Raw genomic sequence first — 23,956 nt, forward strand, 5'->3', positions numbered from 1 at the left:
GGCCCCTGAACGCTTTCAAAGCAAAGGCAGGTACCTAGCAGCCTAAGTCTGGTTGCTTTTTATTGAGCTAGAAGTGCTAAGCTGACCTGCAGAAGGACCTTCTTTCTTCCTTTTCTGGGCTGTCTGACCCCAGCACTCGTGGCCAGAACACGAGGTCACACTGGGACCTCCTCCTTCTCTAGTGCGTTGTTCTGTGCAAGGCTGGAGCAGGCAGGTTGAGGAAGAAGTTCTTTTATCTAATATTTGTAATGAAACTTGAAATCCTCATGTACTGTTTCCTCTTGGTGTTACCATGGTAGTGGCTGTGACCTTGCTGTATCAGAATTTCTTGTTAAAACATCCATTTAAAAAAAAAATATTTTGATTCCTGCAGGATACAGGCTCATTTGCCTTGAGGTATGAAAAAAATAAGCAAATCTTTATTTTTACTTGGATTTCTGGCATGGTAAATATTGCAGACACTGATCTAGTTCCAAAAATCTTGAAATAAAAATCTGAAACTGTTAATATCTTTTCTTCTGGGCTAGCTCTTCTGGAATTAAATACTCTGAAATGCTTTTAAGTGTTTTCTTTGAGGCATTTTAGCTTGTTAAATAAGAATGCTGGAGCTTAAATTCACTTTATCTGTATTTAGATCTTTACCAGCATTGTCCTAAAGAATTTCATTAAACAATAAGAATTAATTGAATACCACCCTGCAGTATGGACAAAACTTATTCTTCCAAAATTCTGAGTGTTTGTACCTCTCCTAAGGTGATGTTATGTCCTTGAGCACGTGTCTGTAAACTATTGATGGGTTTCTTAATAAAGCTCTTTAACTATTAGTGATAGTTCCTAGTTCAAAATCCTATGAAAGGTGGAGTATCTGTAGCTTTCCAGGAATGGACTGAAGCACAATCACCTGCAATGATTTTTTTTTACTTACATTTATTTTCTTTTTAAAAAGAAGACTGCTCATACTTTTGATTACAAAAAGTTGCTTCTGAGGTGTGATGAAGAGTTTAAATAAGGGATGACATAGGTCATTCCTTTGGGAAATCTTTTCCTACTATTCATCAGTGAAGAAAGGCATCTTGCACACTTATATTTTTGGCTTTTTGCTATTGTAAGTCCCAATCTACTGTAGGTATACTAAATATTGATTTAAGCCCCATGTGGATTTGATAGCTTTCACAGTCTGCATCTGCTTTCTACAACATACCTTCAAAGAGAGAATGAGAAAAATTCCTTCAAATTGGTCTTGAAGTTAAGGACGAGGAATACAAGTACTAAAACAGGCATAAAACTAAGTCCCAGAATACTACTCTTAATCACTCTTGAGCTTAGAATATAAGAACTAGAAATATTCCAGATCTTACAGTTTTGGAAAGAAGGAAAAACAACAACCTGGTGGGAAGATGATGTAGCTGAGATCTTCGTGTAGGAGGTAAAGTGAAGTCAACAGCAGCATTATAAATGTCAAACTATGGCTTTGATGAAATGCTGATGCCTTGAGTTGGGTTACCAGGGAAGGAAAATGCACCTGAAGCAAATTCCTCTGTCTGTCAGGACTGAGCAAGAGCACAAGTTTCGTGCATTCGTTCCTGAGCTACACAAACCAAACGTCAGGTGAAACTATAATTAGTCTCCAGGGCAACTCTTACATATTTAACTTATCAATGATTAAACTTCTGATACAATTAATTTATTGTTGACAGTATTATAACATTCTAAATGTGTGTAAATACATAAATCTATTTATTCTAAATACTGTGGTTTAGGAGAAACAAATTGAGAAATTAAGCATATACTATTTCGTTGCATATTCTGTATATAATATAGTGCATTTGTCAGGCAAATAATAGAGGCTGAACTAGTCTTATTAAACTGCCTTGGTGCATTTCCTGATACACTTGTATGTGAGAAAGGAGTTTTGAGTCCACTCTTTGATTCTACTTGATCTTGCATTATATTATTGCCTAAATTGTAGTTTTTGTTTTGTGGGTTTTTTGTGGGTTTTTTTTCCACAAAACATACCATTGGTTGATTCACTTAAACTAATTTGATTGTTACCCAACAGAAATGGAGGTCAGACTTTGGGAAAGTCCCTTGCCAAATAAAAGCAGCAAAAATAGCAAGAATAGCAAAATATCTGACTGTATAAATGATGTTTGTTCTGTTTCATGGTTCCATCACTGCATGTTCCCTGTCTGAAGTACCACTGTGGCCAACAGTGCTTTTAACATGCACATTGGGGTTGCAGAATTTTTGCAGCCAGAGCATGAAATTCTGCCAGAGAGGTTTTAGGGTGTCTGGTGTAACCATATCCTGACCAGACAAGGCACCCCAGAGTTAGTCTGGGTTTGCACCCATGGCAGATGAAGGGATGTTAGTTCAGGCCACAGAAAAATCTCTGACCAAAATCATCATTTTGTTGGAGTTTTTCATTTGAGATTTCTGCTCTCCCTGGGATGGAATGCTGTCTTTTCCAATAGAAAGTAATTAAAGTCTCATCTGCAATAAGGCAGATCGTTAATGCTTCGGCTTCCTGAGCCTGTTTCCCCAGCCTCATTTCCCCACCTAGATGGGAGGGGTCTGGCATTAAATCACCCTAAGCACAATTAGATTGAAAATAATTTCAGTGAGTAGTTGGTGCCTCTCCCTAGGGAATTGGATTTTGTTGTTTTCTCCGTTTTTCTTTCCCAGCTACTCTAAGCTTTTTTCAGAAGTGAATCTTGCCATGATCCCTCTGCATTTCTGCTGTTGCTGGAAGGAAATGTTGGGTCTCTGAATGGAGTTTCCTGAATAATGAAATGTAGGATTGCAAATGCATCATGGGGCAGCAATTGCCTGCAGTGTGATGAGCTTTGCCTGTCTTGGGTACTGTGGGTTAGAAAAGTGTGGGGTCAGGGCTTGTGTATAACTTGTAAATCAACAGTTAATTCATGTTCTAAGCCTTGCATGCTTATCCCTGCAGACTGGAGAGTTACATCTCCCACATCTGCAAGCCTAAACTAGTTTTTTAGTCATAGTGCAACATACTCTATGAAAAAGGATGCTGCTGTGGGGATGCACTTGTCTGGATTTAACATGCAGAACTGACATTTTTTTGTACAAAGATGTCCCTTCCATAATATAGAGGACTTGATTGGAAACCAGTGTAAAGTTTAAAGAAACTAGGAGTCAGTAGCTCAGCCTTTTCAGAAGGGAAAACCCCTTGAAGGTTATTTGTCTTCAATGTCTCATCAGGAATGTTGTTGCGTCCTGCGTAAAGCAGGAAAACGGCAGTGATCTGGCTTTTCAGGGAATAAAAGGGTTCAGGTAGCCCCCTGGAAATAATTTGCCTCTTTTTATGCCCTTGAGTCCCCCATGTTTTATTTTACTTGCAAGGAATATGTATTACTTATAACAAAGTAATAACTCAGACGCTTCCTGACAATGGATGCAATCATTTTGATTCTTCGTATTAACTCTTCCTTTGTTTGCTAGCGCTGGAGAGAGAACCACTTAGCTTTGTTGGGAGCTGACTGGGGTTAAAAGCAGCGTGTCTTTTCCCTTGCCTGCAGAACCTGAACTTCACCGGCTTCCGCAAGATCCTGAAGAAACATGACAAGAACCTGGAGACAGCCCGGGGGGCGGAGTGGAGGGTGGCCGAGGTGGAGGTGGCACCTTTCTACACCTGCAAGAAGATCAACCAGCTCATCTCTGAAACGGAGGTAAAGCTGCTCTCAGGGCACTGCTCCTCTGGTAACTGGAAAACCACGGGGTTTTGTTCCCTGCTGGTTTCTGGAAGTGTTCAAGGCCTGGTTGGACAGGGCTCTGAGCAACCAGGTCTAGCGGAAGGTGTCCCTGCCCATGGCAGAACTGGATGATCCTTTCCAACCCAAACCATTCTATGATTCTTGTATTCACCACCAAGATAACTGGTAATTGATTTTGAAGTGCCACAGATTTCAGGCACTCCTTATAAAAATTTGTGTATGTTCTCTTCAGTTGGTAACTCTTCCCTTGAAAAACTTAGTGCAGTGTTAGCTTCTGTTGTGTAGAATCTTGGTGCAGCAGAGTGAGCTTTTCATGTCTTTGTTACCTTGTATTAAAGGAGTACAGGGCCAGGGCTCACATGTAACATGGAAACCGACCATTATTTTTTGTTTTAGTGCATTACCACATGCTCATCATTCAAATGAACTTCAGTGGGGTGTATCTTTATCTCCTTAGGAAGTGGTGACCAATGAGTTGGAAGATGGAGACAGACAGAAGGCAATGAAACGTTTGCGTGTTCCACCCTTAGGAGCAGCTCAGGTGAGAGATGGGGCTGTGGAGCAGAGCTGCTTCTCCAGCTTGTCAAGGTGCCAAATTAGATTCAACATCTCAACAAAGTAGTGAAAGTAATTGATGTGAGCGTGCTCATGCACCCAGTGAGGGCGGCACGGTCACATAATCTGCTTTAGCTCCGGAAGGTTTGGAAATAGGTTACTATTCCTAATGCATGCAGACAAGGTAATGAAGGGATGAGAAATAGTGAAAGGAAATTTGTGCTAATAATAACATATGCTTAGTGTTTATGTGGTCTGGAATATTTTTCAAAAGACATTGAGATGCCCAAGCTCTGTTTCTACACACAAGGATATTATATGGCATTTTCAGTTTAAAAAACCTCACTTCAAGAGCAAGAGGGCAATCAGGGATCAGAGCATTGTATTTCTGATTTTAAACTTACTCTGCAAACTAATCTGAGTTTGCTGATAACCTGTTTACCCCACGTTAATTCTACCACTACCTTGTTCACAGCCTGTACCAGCCTGGACTACATTCAGGGTTGGATTGTTCTGTGGGTTGTTCATTGCACTGAACGTCACCGTCATACTTTCAGGTGGGTATCCTGCCATACCTTGGTTTGGATGTATTCTCATCACTCAGTGAGGGCCTGGACCTGAACTGGGCAGTTCAGGATGTTCTGGGTTAAATCAGAACTGGATCACACTGGTGTGAATTATTTAGTTCTGCTCAGTAGTGGGTTGTGGCTTATCTCGTGTTATGTGTGTGGATTTTGAACACATTATGAGTGTGAACGCATTATGAGTGTTCTCCTTATTCTTTGAGGGATATTCTGAGGGTGCAACATCTGTGTGTAAAGACAGATTTCAGTTCCCTGCCGTGAACACACGGCCCTCACCCACATTGAGACAGGTGCTTGTAGAACTTTAATTTTGCATGGCACTGACTCCCTGCAGAGAACAAGACCAGACACAGAGCCATGTGAGCACATGGCACTTGGGGCATTTTCATCTGGAAATTCCTAGGATTTCAATGCCTTGTGCCTATTAATGGAATTAATTGAATTTTTCTTGTTGGCAGATGCTGGCAAGATTATTTAAAAGCTACAATAAATCGTTGCGTATCTCAGGTCTTGGCTTTATTCTACTCTGTGCCTTCTGAGTTTGGCCTCTGATTAGAGTAGGAGCCACGTTAGTACTGTAGATCCAGACACAGTGCTTAATCACAAGCGGCTTTACTAATTGTGTGTGTGATTTCTGTAGTGTTGTAACTTGCTTAAGCAGTACAAAGGAAAAGGCTTAACAAATCAACTTACGAGCTCTTGCATTAGGGAAAGCCCATGTCTGTGTTTTTGACTTAAAAGAATTTTTAATCGGATGTTTCTGTAATTGGATCCAGCCATCTCTTGGGATAAAATGCCTCTGTTTGAGGAGCTGTTTGCAGTGCTTCCAATGGTAGAGGCAGAAAGTTGACCCATCTACATGAAGGGGCTGTTTAATGTGTAGAAGCTGTTCTTTATTCATCGTTTCTGTTACTTAAATTGTTTGATCTCTGTGTGAGATGCAAATATGATTGAAGCCAGTTGTGTTTGCTTTCTCTCTCAGTGTTAAGAATGAAAAGGTGCCACAGTTGTGAGAAGGAATTCGTAAAAATGATTATATCTGTACAGCAGGTGTTACTAACCCAGTGTGGATAATAGGTGTGTTGTATCAGCAGGCATGATCTGATAGCTCTGCATTACTACAGATACGGGGCAAAACCTGGATTCTGACTGCAAAGTGTTTGCTTTTAATTGGCTAACACTTTGTTAACCTCTCAGCCACTTTTGCCAAATTATTTTTATGATTTGATCAGCTAAGGTAGGATTTTAGTGTTCTATGTGTAGATTCTGTGAAACAGCATCAGAACACAGCTTCTATTAGTGACCCACTGCTGTATTGCCTGGTTTGAAAACTCGAGCAGCAGTATTTTACAGTGATGAATTCATAACTTGGGGTCTGTTAAAGGCTGCAAATGCTGCAGGTGGATCCCAGGAGGGAGTCACCCTAAAGAGCACAAATTTTGAGGCCTCGCTGTTTCTGTCTGGGCTCTCCTAGCTGCCAAACTAGTGTGTAATTGAGGTTCATGGAAATGAGCATTTGTTTTATTAACCAGAAACCTGTGAGGTTTCATGCAAACTCTCAAGTCCTTGCTGCAGCAGTGCCCTGCTCTTGTTAGAGAATTAGGCTGTGATGCTGTTGAACTTGTCACCAGGGATATTTTCCTCTCTGAGCACCTTGTGCAGAGCCTGTGCTGGCTGAAGGGATGAGCTGGTTGAGTGTCACATCCCTGCCAACTGTAGGAGGTGACTTCACTTGTGTTGGATTTAAGTGGAAAGAGTATAGGAATGGACAGTCTCTTTGTCTTGGGGCTACAGTGCAGAGCCCTGGGCTGGATCACCACAGTTGGAGACCTTGGACACCTTTGGGCACTTCCTTGCAAGTGGGGTCCTTGAGGGTCTCCAATCAAACTGCTCAGCTGTTGGAAAGAAAAGAGTTCAGTTTGGAAAAGTGAAAAGGGAATCAAATCGAGCCTTTACTCTCTGGAAACTGAACTAGACAATGTCTTAGTATCACAGGAGAGAATATACAGAACTACTCTTAACTTCTGCATGTTGGTGTCTCAGTGTCTGCTTTTTCTGCAGCTCCAGCTGCTGTTCCACACTGTAGTTATGGTCCTCTACCACCCTGGGAGGCCAGAAATAAGATTAGTGGGCATTAGCTATGGAAGTCATATGCTGTAGTGTCATACTGAACCCTGTTCACCTCAGGATAAACCTTTGTCTGGGTGTACTGTCTGGAATAGCACACAGCATGTCTATCCTGTTCTGTCTGGTCACTTCTTAGTCAGGATTTTTCGGGCACCTCTGTCCTCTTTGGAGTTTTGACCAGATGGCCCACTCTGGTCCTTTCCAACCTTACACATTCTATGATTCTGTGATCTCCCTTGGTTTCCAGATTCAAATTTGGAAAGCTGCTTTTACCATTCCACATTTAAGACTCACTTCTTTCAACTTCTTTGGGGGCATGTAATTTCTGTCCAAAATTTGATTCTGTTTTGTCTGAATCCAATAGTCTCTATAAATTTCAAATTTAAAGCAACAGTTCTTGAGTCTTTGTTCCTTTCACAATTTTTTCTCCATAATTTATGTAGTATAAAGCATAGGTGCTGGACACGTGAAATTCCTTATGGATATGCTGTCTCTGAAAAACAGTTTGTAGAACTCGGGGCTGTAATTTAGACAGGCAGGTTTGTGGGAAAAAATTCTCAGCCTCAGTTCTGTAAAAGAGCATGTTCTTCTTTTTGGCCCTCTTAAAAAAACACGTGGCTGAGAAACTCCCACTGAAACAAAACCTGAGGATTCAAATAACTGTATTTTAGTTGTGCTTTTCTCATTAAACCTGTATCAGGCAACTTAGGGACGGTACTTTGCAAAGAGGCTTGTGCTGGAGAAAGTTGCTGCTGTATAAGGCAGTTTATTGTTTGAAATGAAGCAAATTCGCTTCCAAACCCCTGAAGACTGAACAAAGGAAGCAACAGGCTTTCCAGCAGTGCTGCCTTAGGCTGGGATTGCTGTTTGGGTGCGGCTGGGTGTTGTATGGCTGGCTATGAATATGTATTGCATTGCAGTTGTATTGAGTTCGGTGATTAGGCGCAGATTAGCATTGTTTTAAATGCTGTAAATGGTGCTTCTTGGTTTTGTGGGGAGCTGAAGTGTTTTGTGTATCTGTCTGTTGGGATTTCATCTCTATTAAACCAGAATATTTAAGTCCATATAGTCAGATTTATGCTCTTGTGCCTGTAGTGTGAGGCAGGGATGCTGCTAATGACTCGATTACACCAGCTGGAGAGGGAACTTTCCCCAGGATACTCCTAAATTCTCTGACAGTCTGAGAAAAAAGTCCTCCACTTGCTGGAATATGCAGTGTTGTACAAGTGTACCCTGTTTTCTCTCATCTGAGAACCAGCACAAAGCCATGGAGCACAATGTGACATAACTTCTGCTATCCCCTAAGGTCCTTCCTTTTTTTGTGTTTTGCCAGGTGTGGCTTTTATAGATGGACCAAATGTGTGGCCACTGGTGAGAATCTATCGAGGTGGCTTTCTCCTGATAGAATTCCTCTTTCTCCTGGGTATCAACACGTATGGCTGGAGACAGGCTGGAGTCAATCACGTCCTCATCTTCGAACTCAATCCCCGCAGCAACTTGTCCCATCAACATCTCTTTGAGGTAAACAGAGGGATCGTAGGAGTGGCTGAGCTGTGCAGCATATCAGGAGGATAAACCCTGCGCCGTTTCCTGGCAAGGAGCTCTAATACAATTAGAAGAGGAAGTTGCTGAAGTCTGATTAGATTACAGGATTGAGCACTGCTCTCCCTTTTCTTATAATGAGACTTCACTGTAGGTTTCAGAACTGTATTTTCATAAGGTATCTGTGTGTTGTTTTTTTTTTCCCCTGTAGATTGCTGGTTTCCTGGGCGTTTTGTGGTGCCTGAGCCTCCTGGCATGTATATATGGTAAATTCACCTACATCCCTATGCAGGTGAATCCACTCATCTTGTACGGCTTCATGTTGCTTTTTCTCATCAACCCTACCAAAACCTTATATTACAAGTCCAGATTTTGGCTGCTCAAACTTTTGGTAAGTCTCTAAACCTTCTTTAAATAAGTATTTTTTTAAAAAATTGCTGTGGCTGAGCAGTAGCTGTGAAGTATATACAAGTGTCACTAATCTTCAGTGAAGAGGGATGCTGGGATGCTTATACCACTGTGTTTTTATAGAGCAGACCTGGTCAGGTATTGACTGCAAATAGTTTTTGAGGATGGATTTACAGAAGCATCTTCTGCTTCCTGTACCAGTCGCCTTGTGTTAATCTCCCTATAGATAGCTGTATACAGACTTCTGCACATTTAGAGACATTCTTTACTTGTGTGTTCCCTAATGCAGTGAAACAGTTTGATTAGGGCTCCAGTGCTCTAAGGCAAGGCTGCATGGGTGCTCCTCAGCCCCAACTGGCACAGAGAGTTCACTGATGGACAGGGAACCTCAAGGCTACATAATTGTAAAATGATGTTCATGGGTGGGGTTTTTTTTTTCAGCAAATCTGTTTGTGGTGTTAAACTCTTTATTTTAGACCCAGGTCTTATTTTCCAGGTAAGATAAGTCTGGTAAATTGAATGTAAATACATGTGCTGCTTCAGTGTTCCAGTTACAAGTGGGAGCTCTGAAAGAACAGTTTTCAAACTTGTTGGATGACTCATCAGTTTCTTCCCAAATGGCTGTTTCAGATGTTCATCCCCACCCTGTACGTCCTTTTGAATTGATTTTAATCAAGTTGGTTCCCCTGATACCTTATTCTTGCTGGAGCTGCTCTGAGAGCTTTGGGCGGAAGAGGGTTTGGCTGGCTGGTGTTCTTCTTAGAATTGTTTTAATGCCAGTTAAAACAATTAACTTCATCTGGAACACGACAAAGATGAAATGTAGAATCGTGCTTTGAGTCTGTGCGTGCAGGTACACATGCAGTGAATTAACCTCTGTTATTTGATTTGCTGGCTTACTACTGTTTTAGCTTTTCCTTTTTTGCCTTCCAGCATTCAGCCATCCCTCACAGATGTACCTTTAGTCCCAAGCCTCATTAGTCTGACTGCTGTCCCCTGGTGTGAGGGGAAGCACTGGCAGTGCTTTAACCACATGAGTAATATCTGTGCTAATTTACCTTAATACCTTACCAGGGTGAGATTCTCAGTGTTCACAGACCTGTGTAGGCAGTTTGCAGCACCTGCTCTGTCCCAGCGATCTCCAGACAATGAAACAGTCTGTGATAGAGATGTAGAATCATACAATGGCCTGGGTTGGAAGGGACCTTAAAGATCATCTTGTTTCAACCCCCCTGCCATGGGCAGGGACACCTTCCACTAGACCAGGTTGCTCCAAGCCCTGTCCAACCTGGTCTTAAGCAGCTCCAGGGATGGGGCATCCACAGCCCTTCTGGGCAACCTGTGCCAGGGCCTCCCCACCCTCACAGGGAAGAATTTTTTCCTAATAATCTAAACCTACTCTATTTCCGTTTGAAGCCATTCTCCCTTGTTCTGTCAGTTCATATCATTGTAACTGGCGTCTCTGATTGATACAGATATATCTGTAAATAGATTCTCTCAGAATCATAGAATATCTTGAGTTGGAAGGGAACCTGTAAGGTTCATTGAGTACCTTTGAGCGTGCAGAGGCCAATTCATCCTAAGGTCTCCTGGGGGGAAAAAAAGCTTCATCAAAATGCAAGATCACCTTAATGGTGGGAAATGACACAGTACTTCTGTGTGTTATGTGGAAGGAGGAAGGGGGGAAAAAAGAGGCCAGACAAAGCACATAAAGAGCAGCTCTTATTGTATGTACTTGGCTGCTGGGTGTATTTTATTTCTCCACCCAGTTGCCAGCAGCTCTCTGGGTGAAAGGAGGTTTAAATAGTGCAAGTGTTAGAACTGTGCTGCTCACGCAAGTTTTCGTTTAGTGAGCATTTTTCTTCACATGCTTCATATGTTTCATTTCCAGCCAAAATGAAGTCTGATATATCAGGTGTGGCAGAGCATTACTGGCACCTTCAATTTTTCTAGAACCGAGACAGGGGCATACTTAAGTGTGTTGTAGCATTTCCTGGTGGATCTAGGAGGCTTACTGTGATCAACATCACAGCCTGCTGTTGCTCCCAAGTGAGATCTCTTGTGTTAATCCCTGAGGGATGGTGAGTTACGTTGGAATTGATTCCCCTCTGAGTGAAAAAAGTTTTTTAGCCCACAGTGAGTCTAATTCCCATCCCAGGCTCTACGAGCTTAGGTGAGCACTCTTTGTCTCTTTGCTGCTGGGAGAAAAGCTGTATGTGGGCTGAGGAGAGCAGCTCGCCAGGAGGAATCGGATCCTTGCACAGGGAATGTCACAGTGTCCACATGCCCACGCTCTCTGCAGGGAGCTGAATGGTGACACAAGTGCAGGGAGCCTCTCTGCGAGAGGTGAAAATCTAGGAAGTGTTCAGCTCCAGCTCAAATATCTGCCATCTCAGCACTAATTAAAAGTGCAGTGATCAGCACCGGGAAGTCTGTGCTCAGGTTGTGGAACTGTTGATATAGAATTGCAGCTGACTGTTGAAACTGAGGTTCAGCTCTGTTCTGGTATTTTATAACGTGATTCTTCTCTGGAGGATGTTGCAGACATTTCTGAGCTGGGAAGTGTGGAGGTGCCTGTGGTACCTGCACTGCCAGCACCCTCTGGAAGTTGGGCTGCAGCTCCAACTGTGCCTGGACAGCAGCCAGAAGCCCCATTGCCTGGTACATGGCATTAGGAGGGTTCAAATGGCAGCTCAGAAGGATAGTTAACCCAAGATGCCAATGCCAGATAGTCGTGGACGTATCTGTTGACTCCTGCTCTGCCATAACCTTTAGGTGGAAAGCTTCTACTCTCTTAAAAGTTTTACACTGTTTTCTGGCAGCACTGAATTGCCTCTCCCTAAATTAAATAGCTTCGAGGATTTTATTATTTCTTCTCTTTTTGTTTTTTTTTTCCCCAGGGGGATCTGTCTGTAAAGCCGTTTTCACATTTCCTTTTTTTTTTTAGCTAGTCTTTGTTCATGGGTAAAAAAGGGTCTATGATGAAGCAGATAAAGAGAGTGTCAGGGAGTGATGGGAAAAGGGAGGAAGGGCCTTTTGCAAAGGAAGGCTGGTGAGGTCTGTGACCTCTGCAGAAGCTGTTCTGCAGCTGGGTGCCTCTGAAGACAGTCCTCCCTAATGGCTGACCCTGTTTGAGCCTTGGGAATAGGTGCTGTCCAACACGAGCACCGTGCTTTCTGGGTCAAGATCCATATCTGCTTTATGCCACTACCTCTTAGTCCCCCATCTGGCTTTGAAATTTAGGAGCAGAGCCTTAAATTTGCATTACAGGCTGATGGGAACGTGTCAGTCCTTTCCTGGGTTTCTGGAGCCATGCACCCTTTAGATTAATAAGGCGAGCAACATAAAAGATCAGTGTTAGCCTGTGCTTTCATTAATTTAAAGGTTCATAAATCTCGGAATGACCGGATGGTGCTGGTGCCGTCTCTGTGAGAAATTGGCCATTAGTAACTATAACTAACCGGGTAGGGAGAGTTGTAATCAAAGGTAATGGAGCATGAAAACTGTCTGGTTTGGAAAGAGCAAAACTGCTGTTAAGGCTTAGAGGGAAAGTGGCCTGGTATTGAGGGGGAGCCCAACTGCCAGTTAATAGGTTTTCCTCTGGCCTTTCTTTAACTCTTTCCCTGCTGGAGGCATTGGCAGATCCAGTAACAATCCTCACTATTACAGCTTCTAACACCAAAGAACAACTGGTGAGTTTACTAAACCGAGGCATGATCAGACTAGTGGCCATGCTGAGGGTCTAAATCCAACTGACATTAAGTGTGAGGGAGAAGGTAAGTGTGGAAGATGTCAACAGACATGGTGTAAGTGCCTGAAAGAAAGAGCTGGCCAAAATGAGGAGTGATGGGAGAAGTGGAGCTGTATAGAGCTCTTACATGGAGACTGGGAGTTTCTGGGAAAGAGCTCAGTTGGAGGAGACTGGGCTGTTCTGCCAGTAAAAAACAAAAAGGTGGGGGACACAGAATATCTCCATACAGGAGGACGAAAGCACAAATGTTCTTTGTGCTAAAAGTGAGGAGGTAGTTATCCTTTTTTGTCAGCTGAAGCAAAAGGTCAGCAATAAATCTTCAAGCATTTCTGTTATTTCCATATTTGTTCAGTGCTGGGTGATGTCCTGCCACTGCATTTAGATGCCTTTGACACAGCCATGAATTATTCCTGCTTTTTTTTTTTCCTGACAGTTTCGAGTGTTCACTGCTCCCTTCCACAAGGTAGGCTTTGCAGATTTCTGGCTGGCTGATCAGCTCAACAGCCTGGTCGTGATTCTCATGGATTTGGAATACATGATCTGCTTCTACAGCTTTGAGGTTCAGTGGGAGGACAATGCTGGACTTCTGGCAGATACAGGTAGAGTAATGCTGATGGCCCATGTGAACACGGTCAAAATGACCTGAAAAACACTGAGCAAGGCAACTTCATAATTATCTGTTTTGAAGAGGGCTACAAATGATATAGGAAATTAAATTAATAGGCGTTTCTTGTAAAAACGGCATGAGAGACATTCTCTCCTTTCTTACTTCCATCCAGAGAAATGGAATTTCACATGAGTGTTCATTTCCTAATCCAGTCATTTGGCCCGACGTGTATATTCATCAAAGAATTTAGACACAGCACTACTGATTGGAAAGAGAAATCCATTTTCCTGGCATTGTTGTTTTATTTCATTGTAGTTTAACCACATATTTACCTTTAGCCTGTTCCTGTTGCTCAGTGTGAAAACAAGTTGCCTGAGCCTGTTAACCACAATTTTCTGTGCTGTAGCCTTACAGCCTCCATCGCACTTCCCTGAAGCAAGAGAGGATGGAAAAATCTCTTTAGTGCCACCCCTTATCCAATTTGAGTTGATGTTGTGATGTCAGTGTTGTCCATGCTCTGCCTTCCCTTCTTTCTAGCCAGAAGGGCCACAGAGCTGGAATATGAATTTTGACTTTGGCTTTTCCAGTGGCAAAACAGTACCTGTCTTCTTGGGGATTGGGCTGTTGTCTTTCCATTTTCAGCAGTGACTGCTGGCAAATTGTGTTGTCTGATGGTTTTGACACTTGCTGAAAATTTGCTGTGTGCTTCAATAAGCATCAGCGTTCACTTCGTTCTTCCAATCTGTCTCATCTTTCCCTTCCCTATAAGACAGCGTTGCAAGTAGCTAAATATTTACTTATTAAAAATAAAAATGAAATACATGAAGCAACTGAGTGCCTAGCAGTTTGTCCTCTTCCAATGCACGCAGTGGAGTGATGGCACAGTGCTTTGAGAGAAATATCAACTAATAACTTGTCTCCATTTGTGTGAATAATAAACAAATGACTGCTAGTTGGGGGGGTGTTTGGTTTATGTGCTGAGTGAGACAGCAGAAGAATATGGACTCCTTGGGGGGTTCCAGGCAGAGCTGGGAGTTTCCTGGTCACTTCCTCAACCAAAAAAAGGCTTTCAAACATCACGGGGGTGACAAAATGACATGGTGTGTAGTTGCTTCCCATCCCTGTTTTTGAGGCCAGGCCTGGGTTTGCTTTTTAAAAAGCAAAGCAAAAAAACCCCAAACTCAATCCCATACTGAAATATGGTTTTTCCTATTACAATGTACAAGGAAAATGGGTCAAGGACATCTTGGGCAAAGTAGCCTTTTAGAGCTGTCCTGCAGAGTTTCTAAGTGCTCTCCCATTTATGCACAAAAATCCAGTATCGAAGGCCTTTTGTAATTCCTTCCTTAATTTGATTATTCACAGTACTGCCAACAGCACGAAACACATTTAAAAATAGATTATTCCTAAAATTCTTGCATGTTAGTTATATTAGCAGCAGTGAGAGAGTTAGGTGATGATCTGTCTGGATGTGTTATTGATGTCATGTCACCTGAATCCCTCAGAGATAGAATATGGAGCTCTGGGATACTTTCTGGGGATGGGCTTCTTGCTGTTTGGGACGTGCGTGCGCCTGAGTACAAAGCGTTGATGGGGAATTGCTGTCGCATCAAGGGATATTGCAGAAAGGAAGAAAACAGTAGTTCTTAAACTTTTTATTAACTTTTTGCTTTAAGAGTTTTAACTCTTTTTTTTTTTTCTTGCAGATAATCAGATTTGTAACAGCTACTCCTACGGAGTGAGAGCAGTCGTCCAGTGCATCCCTGCTTGGTTGCGATTCATCCAGTGCCTGCGCCGTTACCGTGATAACAAACGGGCCTTTCATCTGGTTAACGCTGGAAAATATTCCACCACCTTCTTCGTGGTGACATTTGCAGCCCTCTACAGCACTCACAAAGGTATCAGGGATGTTTGAAAATCCTTCTCAACTCGTGGGATTTGCTTTTTTACCTGAGAGAAGCTCAGAATCTGACTTTTTTTTGTGTGTGTGTGTGTTTTGGCACCTGTGAAACGTCTCTGTGGAGAGGCAGAGACCTGCCTTGCTTGTAAAGAGTGTTTTAAGATCTTATTCTAGGTGTTTTTCACATCCCTGGTCTGCTTAGAATTGCACTTATGGAGTGTGGGAGAGAATTTTCAGTTTTCTCTCTCTGTAAAGGGGAAAACTGAAATACCTGTCAGGTTTTGCTGTGAAGGGAGGTGAATGGGAGGGAGATGTATGAGGAAAGGGATAACACAGGAACTACTTCTCCCTTAGTATTCATGAACAGCTAACCTGGATCATCTAAATAATCGATCCATCCATTCCTAAATGTGGAGGCATGTGCACAGTGCCAGGAAAATGCTCTCCCTGGATTTTCCTGTGTGACTCTGTCCATGTTTTTTCTGCAGCTGGTAAGGAGTTGTTTCCAATCCATTTAACTGCAGATTGAGCTCTGATCCCTGAAGTTCCTCATCTCCCTGGAAACGACAATTACTCGACTCTCTTCTTGTTCTGAAGGAAAAAAGCTTTTAGTTTCTGCACTTCAGGCAGTCGCCCTGCCTTTCATTGTTCTGAAGTCCTAAAAGCTGTATTCTTTCACTTGAGATTATATGCCTTCTGTATCTCCAGAAATTAGCAACCACACACAGTCGTGAGCAATTATCTCCCCTGGAATATGACTGTGGTGAGGCAGGGAGAAGTGTTCAAGGCATAATTCTAGTTTAACATGCTGTTTTTTTGGAGGGGTGGCAGGGTTATGAGAAACCTTCCCGTGGCCAAGAAGTGTCTGTTTTGACATAGCCGGGCCTGAAGTCGCACTGGTGATGTTTGTCAGGCCTTGCATTTTAATGGCAGAGAAGTGCAGTGGCTCAGGCTGGCTGAAGGCTGGGAGTTGGGTGCTCTGTATCCTGGGGTACATGGAAAGCTGGTGTGGGAGCATCTTCTGTGCATCTCCTCGCCGCTGCCATGTCCCCGGAGCTTGTTCCTGCTTTAACTTGTTTGCTCAGTGACATTCTGCAGCCCTGCAGTCCAGTTAGTCACCACTGCCAAACCCTGGGATGAGACACGTACAGATTGCCTGGCTGTGTAGTCACTGCTTGTATCTTTATATACAGTGCAGCTTTGGGGAGGCTGACTAATGCTTCTCCTTCCCTGGGGGCACACTCTGGCAGAGCCTTCAGTGGGAACATTGGGGTAGGTTTGGAACCAAGAGGAAAACCAGCATCTGTCAAAATATCCTGTTGAAGAATTTTACCTCTTTCTACTGCCCTTGAGGTTTGCATCTGTGCCAGTGCTGCTGTTCTGGTTGCTGCCATACACAACTGGTGTCCCCTCTCCGAGCCTGGCAGGGAGTGGGCTGTAATGAGGTGTTTACGAGCCAGGCACGGGACTTGTTCCAGTTGCTGTGACATGTCCGTGACTCCCAGCCTTTGTCTGTCCAGTTTGTTAGTGGGAGTCCATAGCATGTAGTTGCTGGTATCATACAAAAAAAAATTTGGAAGCTTTGTGGCCTTTGGAAATTGCATGTTAGCCCTGATTTATAAATGCCACTGTGCCTGGGCTTTTCAGAGGGCTGCCTAAAGACCTTGCCACGTCCTCTCAGCCCTGTAGGCCCCTTCCCATCCTGCCATAAATGCACTTTCTAATATGCTGTACCTGTTAAGAATCCAATTTTATCTATGTGCTTTACATAGATTCCCAGTTCTTCTTGAACTTGGAATCAGATGGTCTATCATCAAGTTGTTATGATGCTACTGTTGAAAATAGATTTGCTGCTCGCCCACACCTTCTCTGTGTCTGCCCAAAGATAGCAAACACCCATCTCTTACCTACAAAACATCTGCTGGGGGGAGCTATGTGCTGTTGAGAAAGCACTGCCCAAAACAAGTGTGTCGAATTGGTGAAGATTCTTGCTCCTTAGACCTGCTCTAAAGAGCAGTATGTAACGAACCTGTTAATTGCTGTGGTATCAAGAGTTTTATTTTGAAACAGTCTTCCATGCCTGTGCTTGCAAGCGTATGACTTATACCTCTGGCATGACAGCTTTTGGCTGCCAGGACAAGAGGGTAATCAGTGGCCTTTCCTTGGGAGGTCAGGTAATGTACACCAGTGCCTGTTCTCCACTTGGGAGGCCTGGGGACCTCACAGCCCTCTGAGAAGTCTCGTCTTCCCCCCTTCATTTGAACACTGGATAATTTGTAGCTGGTCTGTAGCTTGTGCCTGCCAGCGGTGAGAAGATGGACTGTGTGGCTGGGAGGGTTTGTTGGCACGGAAAGCCAAACCTAATTCATACAGAGTGCACTGACAGCATTCTTGTGCTGTGTTTTCCTGTGCTTGCTGCTGGAAAACAACTTGAGCTAAACAAATGTACAAATGCCACTTTATTATGTTTAAGTGATGTTTATGCAGCTTCTAATCACACGTGGTACTCCCTTCTCCAAACCTCTTGTGGAGTAGGATCCCCCCCAGTAACACCATGTACTGTGGGCTCTTGACAAGTATCTGTTTCCCCAGAATATCCCTGTTTAATAATTCATGTTGCTCAGGCGGTGCATAATTCCGATTCTTTCTTCCCTCAGAGAAGCCCTTTCTTTACTTTTCTTCCCTTGGATTTAGATGCAGGATGCAATTTTCTCTTCTAATTGCAGCTGGGATGTCAGACCGCTAAGATACCAAAGTAAATTCCGTTAGGTTTTCCCCCTCAAAAATTGCAATCCTGTTGTCCTGGGACTAAGCTAGTTTTACAGGGGTAACTCCAAGCTATCATTTTGATACTCAGATATCACTGGGATTAGTGAAGTGGAAGCAGCTACCCCAGAACATAAGCCTGGAGCAGGCGGTGGTTGCGTAGACAAGAGCTGATTCCGCCACGGCTCACAAACACGACCACGTTTCAGGGACGACAGCAACAACACAAGGACAACTGTTGCTGAGCTCCCAAAGGAAGAATTCTCAGTATTTTTATGCCGCCCAAAGGAATGGGAAGCAAAGGCCGAGCTCTGTAAATATAGTCCTGCGGGGTATGTTTGCTCAGGCAAATGAGGCATAGCTGTAACTCTAAGCTACCTGGCAACTGGGGGACCCAGTCCCTGGCCACTCCAGAAGCCTCTGTCTGTCCCCACCTCTTTCCCACCCTTTCTTTGCACTAAGGAGTTCAGTGCTGGCATTAAGTTCCCTGGCAGTGCTGAGTATCTTTCCCCAGAGCCAGCCAACAGGGTATTATATTGCCTTACTTAATGCCTACAGAAACCTACGTGGTGCTGGGGAAACAAATGATGAAGCCCAAGCCTGCAGCAGAATATTTACCCTGAGTGCAGTGTTGTTTTGACACACAACTGGTTTTTGCAGTGTCTTCACTCTGCCAAAAGCAGATGTGCTTTGCATGACAAATGCACCAGTAAAGCAACTCCCACTTGAGTCCAGCTTATCACAGCATTCATAGTCATAGAGTGTTATGGTTTGGAGGGGACCTTAAAGAACATCTTATTCCAACCTCTTGCCGTGGCCAGGGACACCTTCCACTAGACCAGGTTGTTCAGAGCCCCATCCAGCCTGGCCTTGAACATGTCCAGGGATGGGGCAGCCACAGCTTCTCTGGGCAACTTGTGCCAGTGCCTCACCACACTCACAGGGAAGAATTTCTTCCCAATATCCCATCTAACCCTGCCCTCTGTCAGTTTGAAGTCATTCCCCCATGTCCTATCACTCCAGGCCCTTGTCCATAGTCCCTCTCCAGCTCTCTTGGAGCCCCTTTAGGCACTGGAAGGGACTCTGAGGTCTCCCTGGAGCCTTCTCCTCTCCAGGCTGAACAATCCCTATTCTCTCAGCCTGTCTCCATAGCAGAGGTGCTCCAGCCCTTGCAGCATCTTAGTGGCCTCATCTGGACTTGCTCCAACAGGTCCATGTCCTTCTTATATCTTGAGGGCCCCAGAGATGAAAATCCGTAGGGATCCCTCTTGTATAAAGTGTACTTGCATTAAATAAGACACACTGACATACCTGGAATAACAAGCCTTGTTTTCACTGCTCTCTTGGACCTGGCTCAGGCTGTATGAGACAGGATTGTTTTGTTTAGGTGGCAGCTCTTCTGAGAAACAGTGCAACTGGAGTTGTGTTCTACTACTTCTAGGAGTGCTGGTCATTTCTTAAGCTTTAGGCATGTTTTTATGCTCCAGCTTTATTCTTTGTAAAATGAGACACATCATGTTTTTTCTGCTGTCAGTTTTCTCTTACCTTGATGGCTTTTGCTCACATGATGTCATTGGAAATACCTGGCTAACATAGAATATAGATTTGACTTCTCTACTTGAAGAACTGAGCTTCTTGAGTGCTTTGTTCTCTTCCATCATTTTCTTGTTTTGTGGGATTTGCTGGTTCAACCTGACCATTTGTTCTTTACCATGGTATTGGGTTAAAATTTGTTATGTGGGATTTTATCCTCCAGCTGGAAGGTAGAATGGTTTATGGGCATTGCCAGTTTGATTTACACAGCTTATTCAATGAAATCCTTGTGATCTGAGCGGTATCCTGCTATTTATTAACCTCCAAATTATTCCAAAGTTAATCTATGTGGCCTGGAAACTTGAGTAAGTGTCTCTTCTTCCGTCCTACTCCCACGCCTTTTCCAGGCACTCCAAATGAGCCTGCTTGAACACTAGCTGTCATTGGCTTGGGGGTGCCCTGGAGAGCCTTAGGTCGGTCTAAGATAATGGAACTGCCATGCACTTTCTCATTAAACAGCCCAGGAAATTGGCAGTAATTAAAAATACTGAAGTTAACTAAACAGGGCTGTCTCTGAAGAGTAGTGCTTCTGTCTGTGCTCTCACCATCACTTCAGAAACAGGCTTCTCTGGAGTGATGTCTAATTTGTGTTTTTTAAAGCCAGCCTAAGATAAAATGGTGGAACTCCTTGCTTTGCCAAGGAATAGAGACATGGAGTGTCAAGGCAAGAGCCACCCTGTGATCAATGGGCTTTTGCAGGAAGGTATTGGACCGGCCCTTACTAACAGAGAGGTTCGACCAGGTCTGACCAGAGGAAGAATGTGAAATGTGCTGCTTTTTTGGAAAAAAAAATGCAGTGGAAGATGCCTAGGTCTGGTAACTGCTCCCACTCCTCATTAATCATGGTGGCTTCAGCTGCTACCAGTGGTGACACCGGCTGGCATAGCCGATATCACGCTGGGATGCATCGCTGGTTCTCCCACGGTCTGTCCCCATGCAGAACCCTGGGGAAGGCTGTGACTTGAGGTGAAGGATGGTGGTGCACAGCAGGAACGGGGAGAGGCTGGGGTGACATCCAGCTGTGGCACTGGGAGCTGCAGGAGGTACCTGGCTGCACCTCGGCTCTGCCGGCTGGAGCTCTGGGTGGCGGTTGTGTCACTCACCCCTTGTCAATCCCCTGTTAGAACCTGCAGGTTGTGACCCCATGGAGTGAGTTTGCTGGTAGGTGGGACAATAATTCACTGTGATCCTACATGGTTACAGCAGGAGGGAATGAGGTGATGTGAAAACTGGGACTAAAATTGCTTTTATAGGAATCAGACATTGGTGCAACAGTGTATAAGGCCTCAACTGAGACAATTTCATGTCTAGGGAGTGGGGCAAGGCAAAATAAGTGGACATGCAGTATTTTCTTTTTAAAGAAGTACAAAAATTCTAAAAAAAAATCACAAAGGAATGAAGGAAGTAGCATTTGTGAGATCCTGTTCCCTCAGTTCTGTGTCGGTACAAGACCTCCCATCTCTCCCCCTCCTCCTCAGTGCTGAAAGAGCTGTCAGAGTTTGATTTAGGTGTCACGAGAGCCTTACAGAGTGCTTGGATTGACCTCTTCAAGTAAAACAAACTTTGTAATGGGATTAACTGGCTTCTTTCTTAATACTCCCCGCTTTCACATGGCTTCCCTTAGCACAGCACACTGGCAACTCCGTCAGGATGATTATTTGGAGCCAAAACATGCAACGTCTGTCACATTGCTGTGAGCTAGGATGAATTTTTGTCTGAAACCCTGTCATCCTGTGCCCAGGAGGCCTTCGGTAATGAGTTGTGTTCATTAGCCAGTCTTTCTGATCCTTTCCATCAGAGCAGCAGCGGTGTCATTAGTGAGGAATTGGGAGGCATTGCCGTGGGCAAACATTTCCATCCTGGCCTCTGACCTCCTCCCGGCTTTGACGTGGGGCTCTGTGGCACCCTGCTTTCTCCGGGCCAGCTTGTTAGCTCCTCTGGTTGCTTAAACACCCATCCCAGTGATGTTGCTTTGGGTTGGAACTGGGAAGAGTGAGGAGTACCCCGGGAAGTCTGCGGCAGGACCACCCTGACCGGGGGAGAGGTGCCGGTGAGCCTGCGGTAAGTGAGCGGGGAAGGAGAGAGGAGACAACAACCTCTGCTCCATGGGTAGCCTGGGAAAGGGGGATTTGGAGTGATTTCGGGAACTGCCACCACACCCTGCACAAATGAGGCATAAAATCCCACTGGGAAATCTTGCTGTGCTTTGTAGATGTCAAGCAGGACATCGGTGGTGCCGTGGGGGAGAGGCGACCTGGGCACCCCACGGCTGCGTGATCCATGGGTTTGCTTCTTAGGATTGCAGCTGAGAGGAGATGGGGTTTAAGAGCTGGGATTTGGAAAGTGCACTAAGCATATCATTGTATCACTTATTACACTTTGGTGTTAAAGGTGGCCGGGGAAATGGGAACGCTAATGAATGAGGTGTAAGTAAAAAGAGTGACCTACTGGTACTTCATTTCACAGGCACTTAAGAGGGGAAGCCTGACCTTTTTTTTTTAATGGAACATTTTAAGGAAAGCAACTGACTGCATTACAAGCAATCTTCCTGTCAGATCTGGACAGGATTTGGTGTTGCAGAAATGCAGGATATGCAATCCTTCAACAATTTATTTTGTTTTAGTGGTTTTTTGGTTGCTATTATATTTTGAAAGAATCTACTGTTGGACCTCAAAGCACTATAGAGGTAACAGATGACATTGTGTCCCAATCCCTAAATTGTCCATTGAAGGTCCTGATTACAAAGCTATTTATTTCTGGTTGTGAATCCAAACATCTTATTAGTGAGACTGCTGGCAAATGCTTATATTGGAAACCACGTCCTTCTCAAGGTAGTGGTTAAACATCCCCTACAAACACCTCTCAAATGCTACACAAGCCACCAGAAGAAGAATCAGCTCAGATCTCAGCCATGACTGATAATGCTTCCTCCTGTTTGCAATTAAGTCACACTTGTCTGTTCGTAAGGTAAAAGCCATGAGTTTGCTGCCACGCCTTGAAATTAGACACAGTTGTATTGTCCTACAAACCCAATGCAAACCTGCAGGGGATTTTTAGTCCAAACACGATTTGGGGATTTCCCTGCTCTACAAATGAAGAAGAAATGAGATGTTGCCTCCTGACAGTTCTTCACTGTGCTGTGTTTTGCTGCTTTGCTTTAAATTGTGCCTGGAGGCAATCACAGAGATTTGCGCAATCCAACAGGAGTTCTTCCTGCAAAATAGGACTTGGCAAAGCCCATCAGCACAAGTCCATGTGGTCCCATGGATAATTTGCCTTTTTACTGCATTAAGTCCACTGTCATGTCCTGGCTCTGCCATTGATCAGTGTTAAACGGTGGGACATGCTGGCTGGGCAGGAAGGCAGCGCTGCTGCTCACCCCTCATTAAGACATCTAATTACTGAGGGAGCTGTAATGCTGCGCTGGGAGCAGTGAGGTGTTAGACAAATGCTTTGGGGTGTCACTCTGATGGCAGGTCTTATGTAGATAAGTCACTTCGGGCTGTCACCTCGCTCCTGTGGTGTGCTGGGATGGAGTTAATGGGCACACATCATCCCCAGGCCTGCTCAGTGCTCCGGTGTCTTGCCTTGCACACTGTAAATGTATCTATTTGTGCTTTGCTTCTGCTTAAATCTGCAGTCGAGGCTGAATTTGGCTTGCCTGGACCAAGAGGTTTTTAGCTGGCAGAGCTGCCGTGGCTGGGTCGGTGTTGCCTGATATGTATCAGGGCTTACCTGGCTGTGTTCCCTGATAACCTCCTGCTTCCTACAGCTTTTATCACAGCCTTCCCCATCAGCACAGACCACAGCCAGCCGCGACAGCTGACACACCAGGAATGCTTATCGAGGGCCATTGTGCTCTTATCCAGCCCTTCAATAATACATGGCATTGATTTTTGCTGTGTTGAATACTATATGGTGTTTACATTCTCAGGAATAATTCAGCAGGGTAAACAGATAGTATTCTTTGGAAGTAAAGTCAATATTAAGAGCGTTCGGGATAACATTTGCAGTCTCCCTTTGATGGAAAGCAACCTTTTCTCTTGCCTGTGTTTCAAAGGGGCTGTAATTCCTACAGAGCAGTATTACCTCAGAATGCCAGTCAGATACTGTGGCCCCTGGGGCTGGTTTGGGGATCCAAGATATTGTCTGTCAGCAGTTTTTGCAGGCAGTAAATTCTGCTGCTGCAAGTGCCTTTAGCTGTTTTCTAGGACTGTGGCCATTCACAGCTTCAGTTCAAAGGTGGAAGCCATCCATTATTTATCTAGTTGACCTTCTGGAGCAATTTGCAGGTGTATTTGTGCAGAGTATCTGCTGGAATAGCCTTTTATAGGGTAAACTGAGGATGCTAATGGAAATTTTGTGGTGAAGGCTGCAAACAGC

The 23,956-nt window shown here is 44.1% G+C and overlaps 1 protein-coding gene across 1 annotated transcript in view; it reads left to right on the forward strand.

Moving 5' to 3' along the window:
- The window catches only part of XPR1 (xenotropic and polytropic retrovirus receptor 1), a 106,647-nt gene that overhangs the window by 75,591 nt on the left and 7,100 nt on the right, over positions 1-23,956 (forward strand). The window contains exons 5-11 of the mRNA XM_027694584.1: positions 3,546-3,695; positions 4,198-4,281; positions 4,771-4,852; positions 8,340-8,527; positions 8,760-8,939; positions 13,141-13,306; positions 15,021-15,212. Coding sequence (XP_027550385.1) covers positions 3,546-3,695; positions 4,198-4,281; positions 4,771-4,852; positions 8,340-8,527; positions 8,760-8,939; positions 13,141-13,306; positions 15,021-15,212 — 1,042 coding nt within the window. The remainder of the gene's footprint in view (positions 1-3,545; positions 3,696-4,197; positions 4,282-4,770; positions 4,853-8,339; positions 8,528-8,759; positions 8,940-13,140; positions 13,307-15,020; positions 15,213-23,956) is intronic.

The sequence above is a fragment of the Neopelma chrysocephalum genome, unplaced genomic scaffold (genome assembly GCF_003984885.1).
Source record: "Neopelma chrysocephalum unplaced genomic scaffold, ASM398488v2 Primary Assembly neopelma1_98, whole genome shotgun sequence".
In the NCBI taxonomy this organism is placed as follows: Eukaryota; Metazoa; Chordata; class Aves; order Passeriformes; family Pipridae; genus Neopelma; species Neopelma chrysocephalum.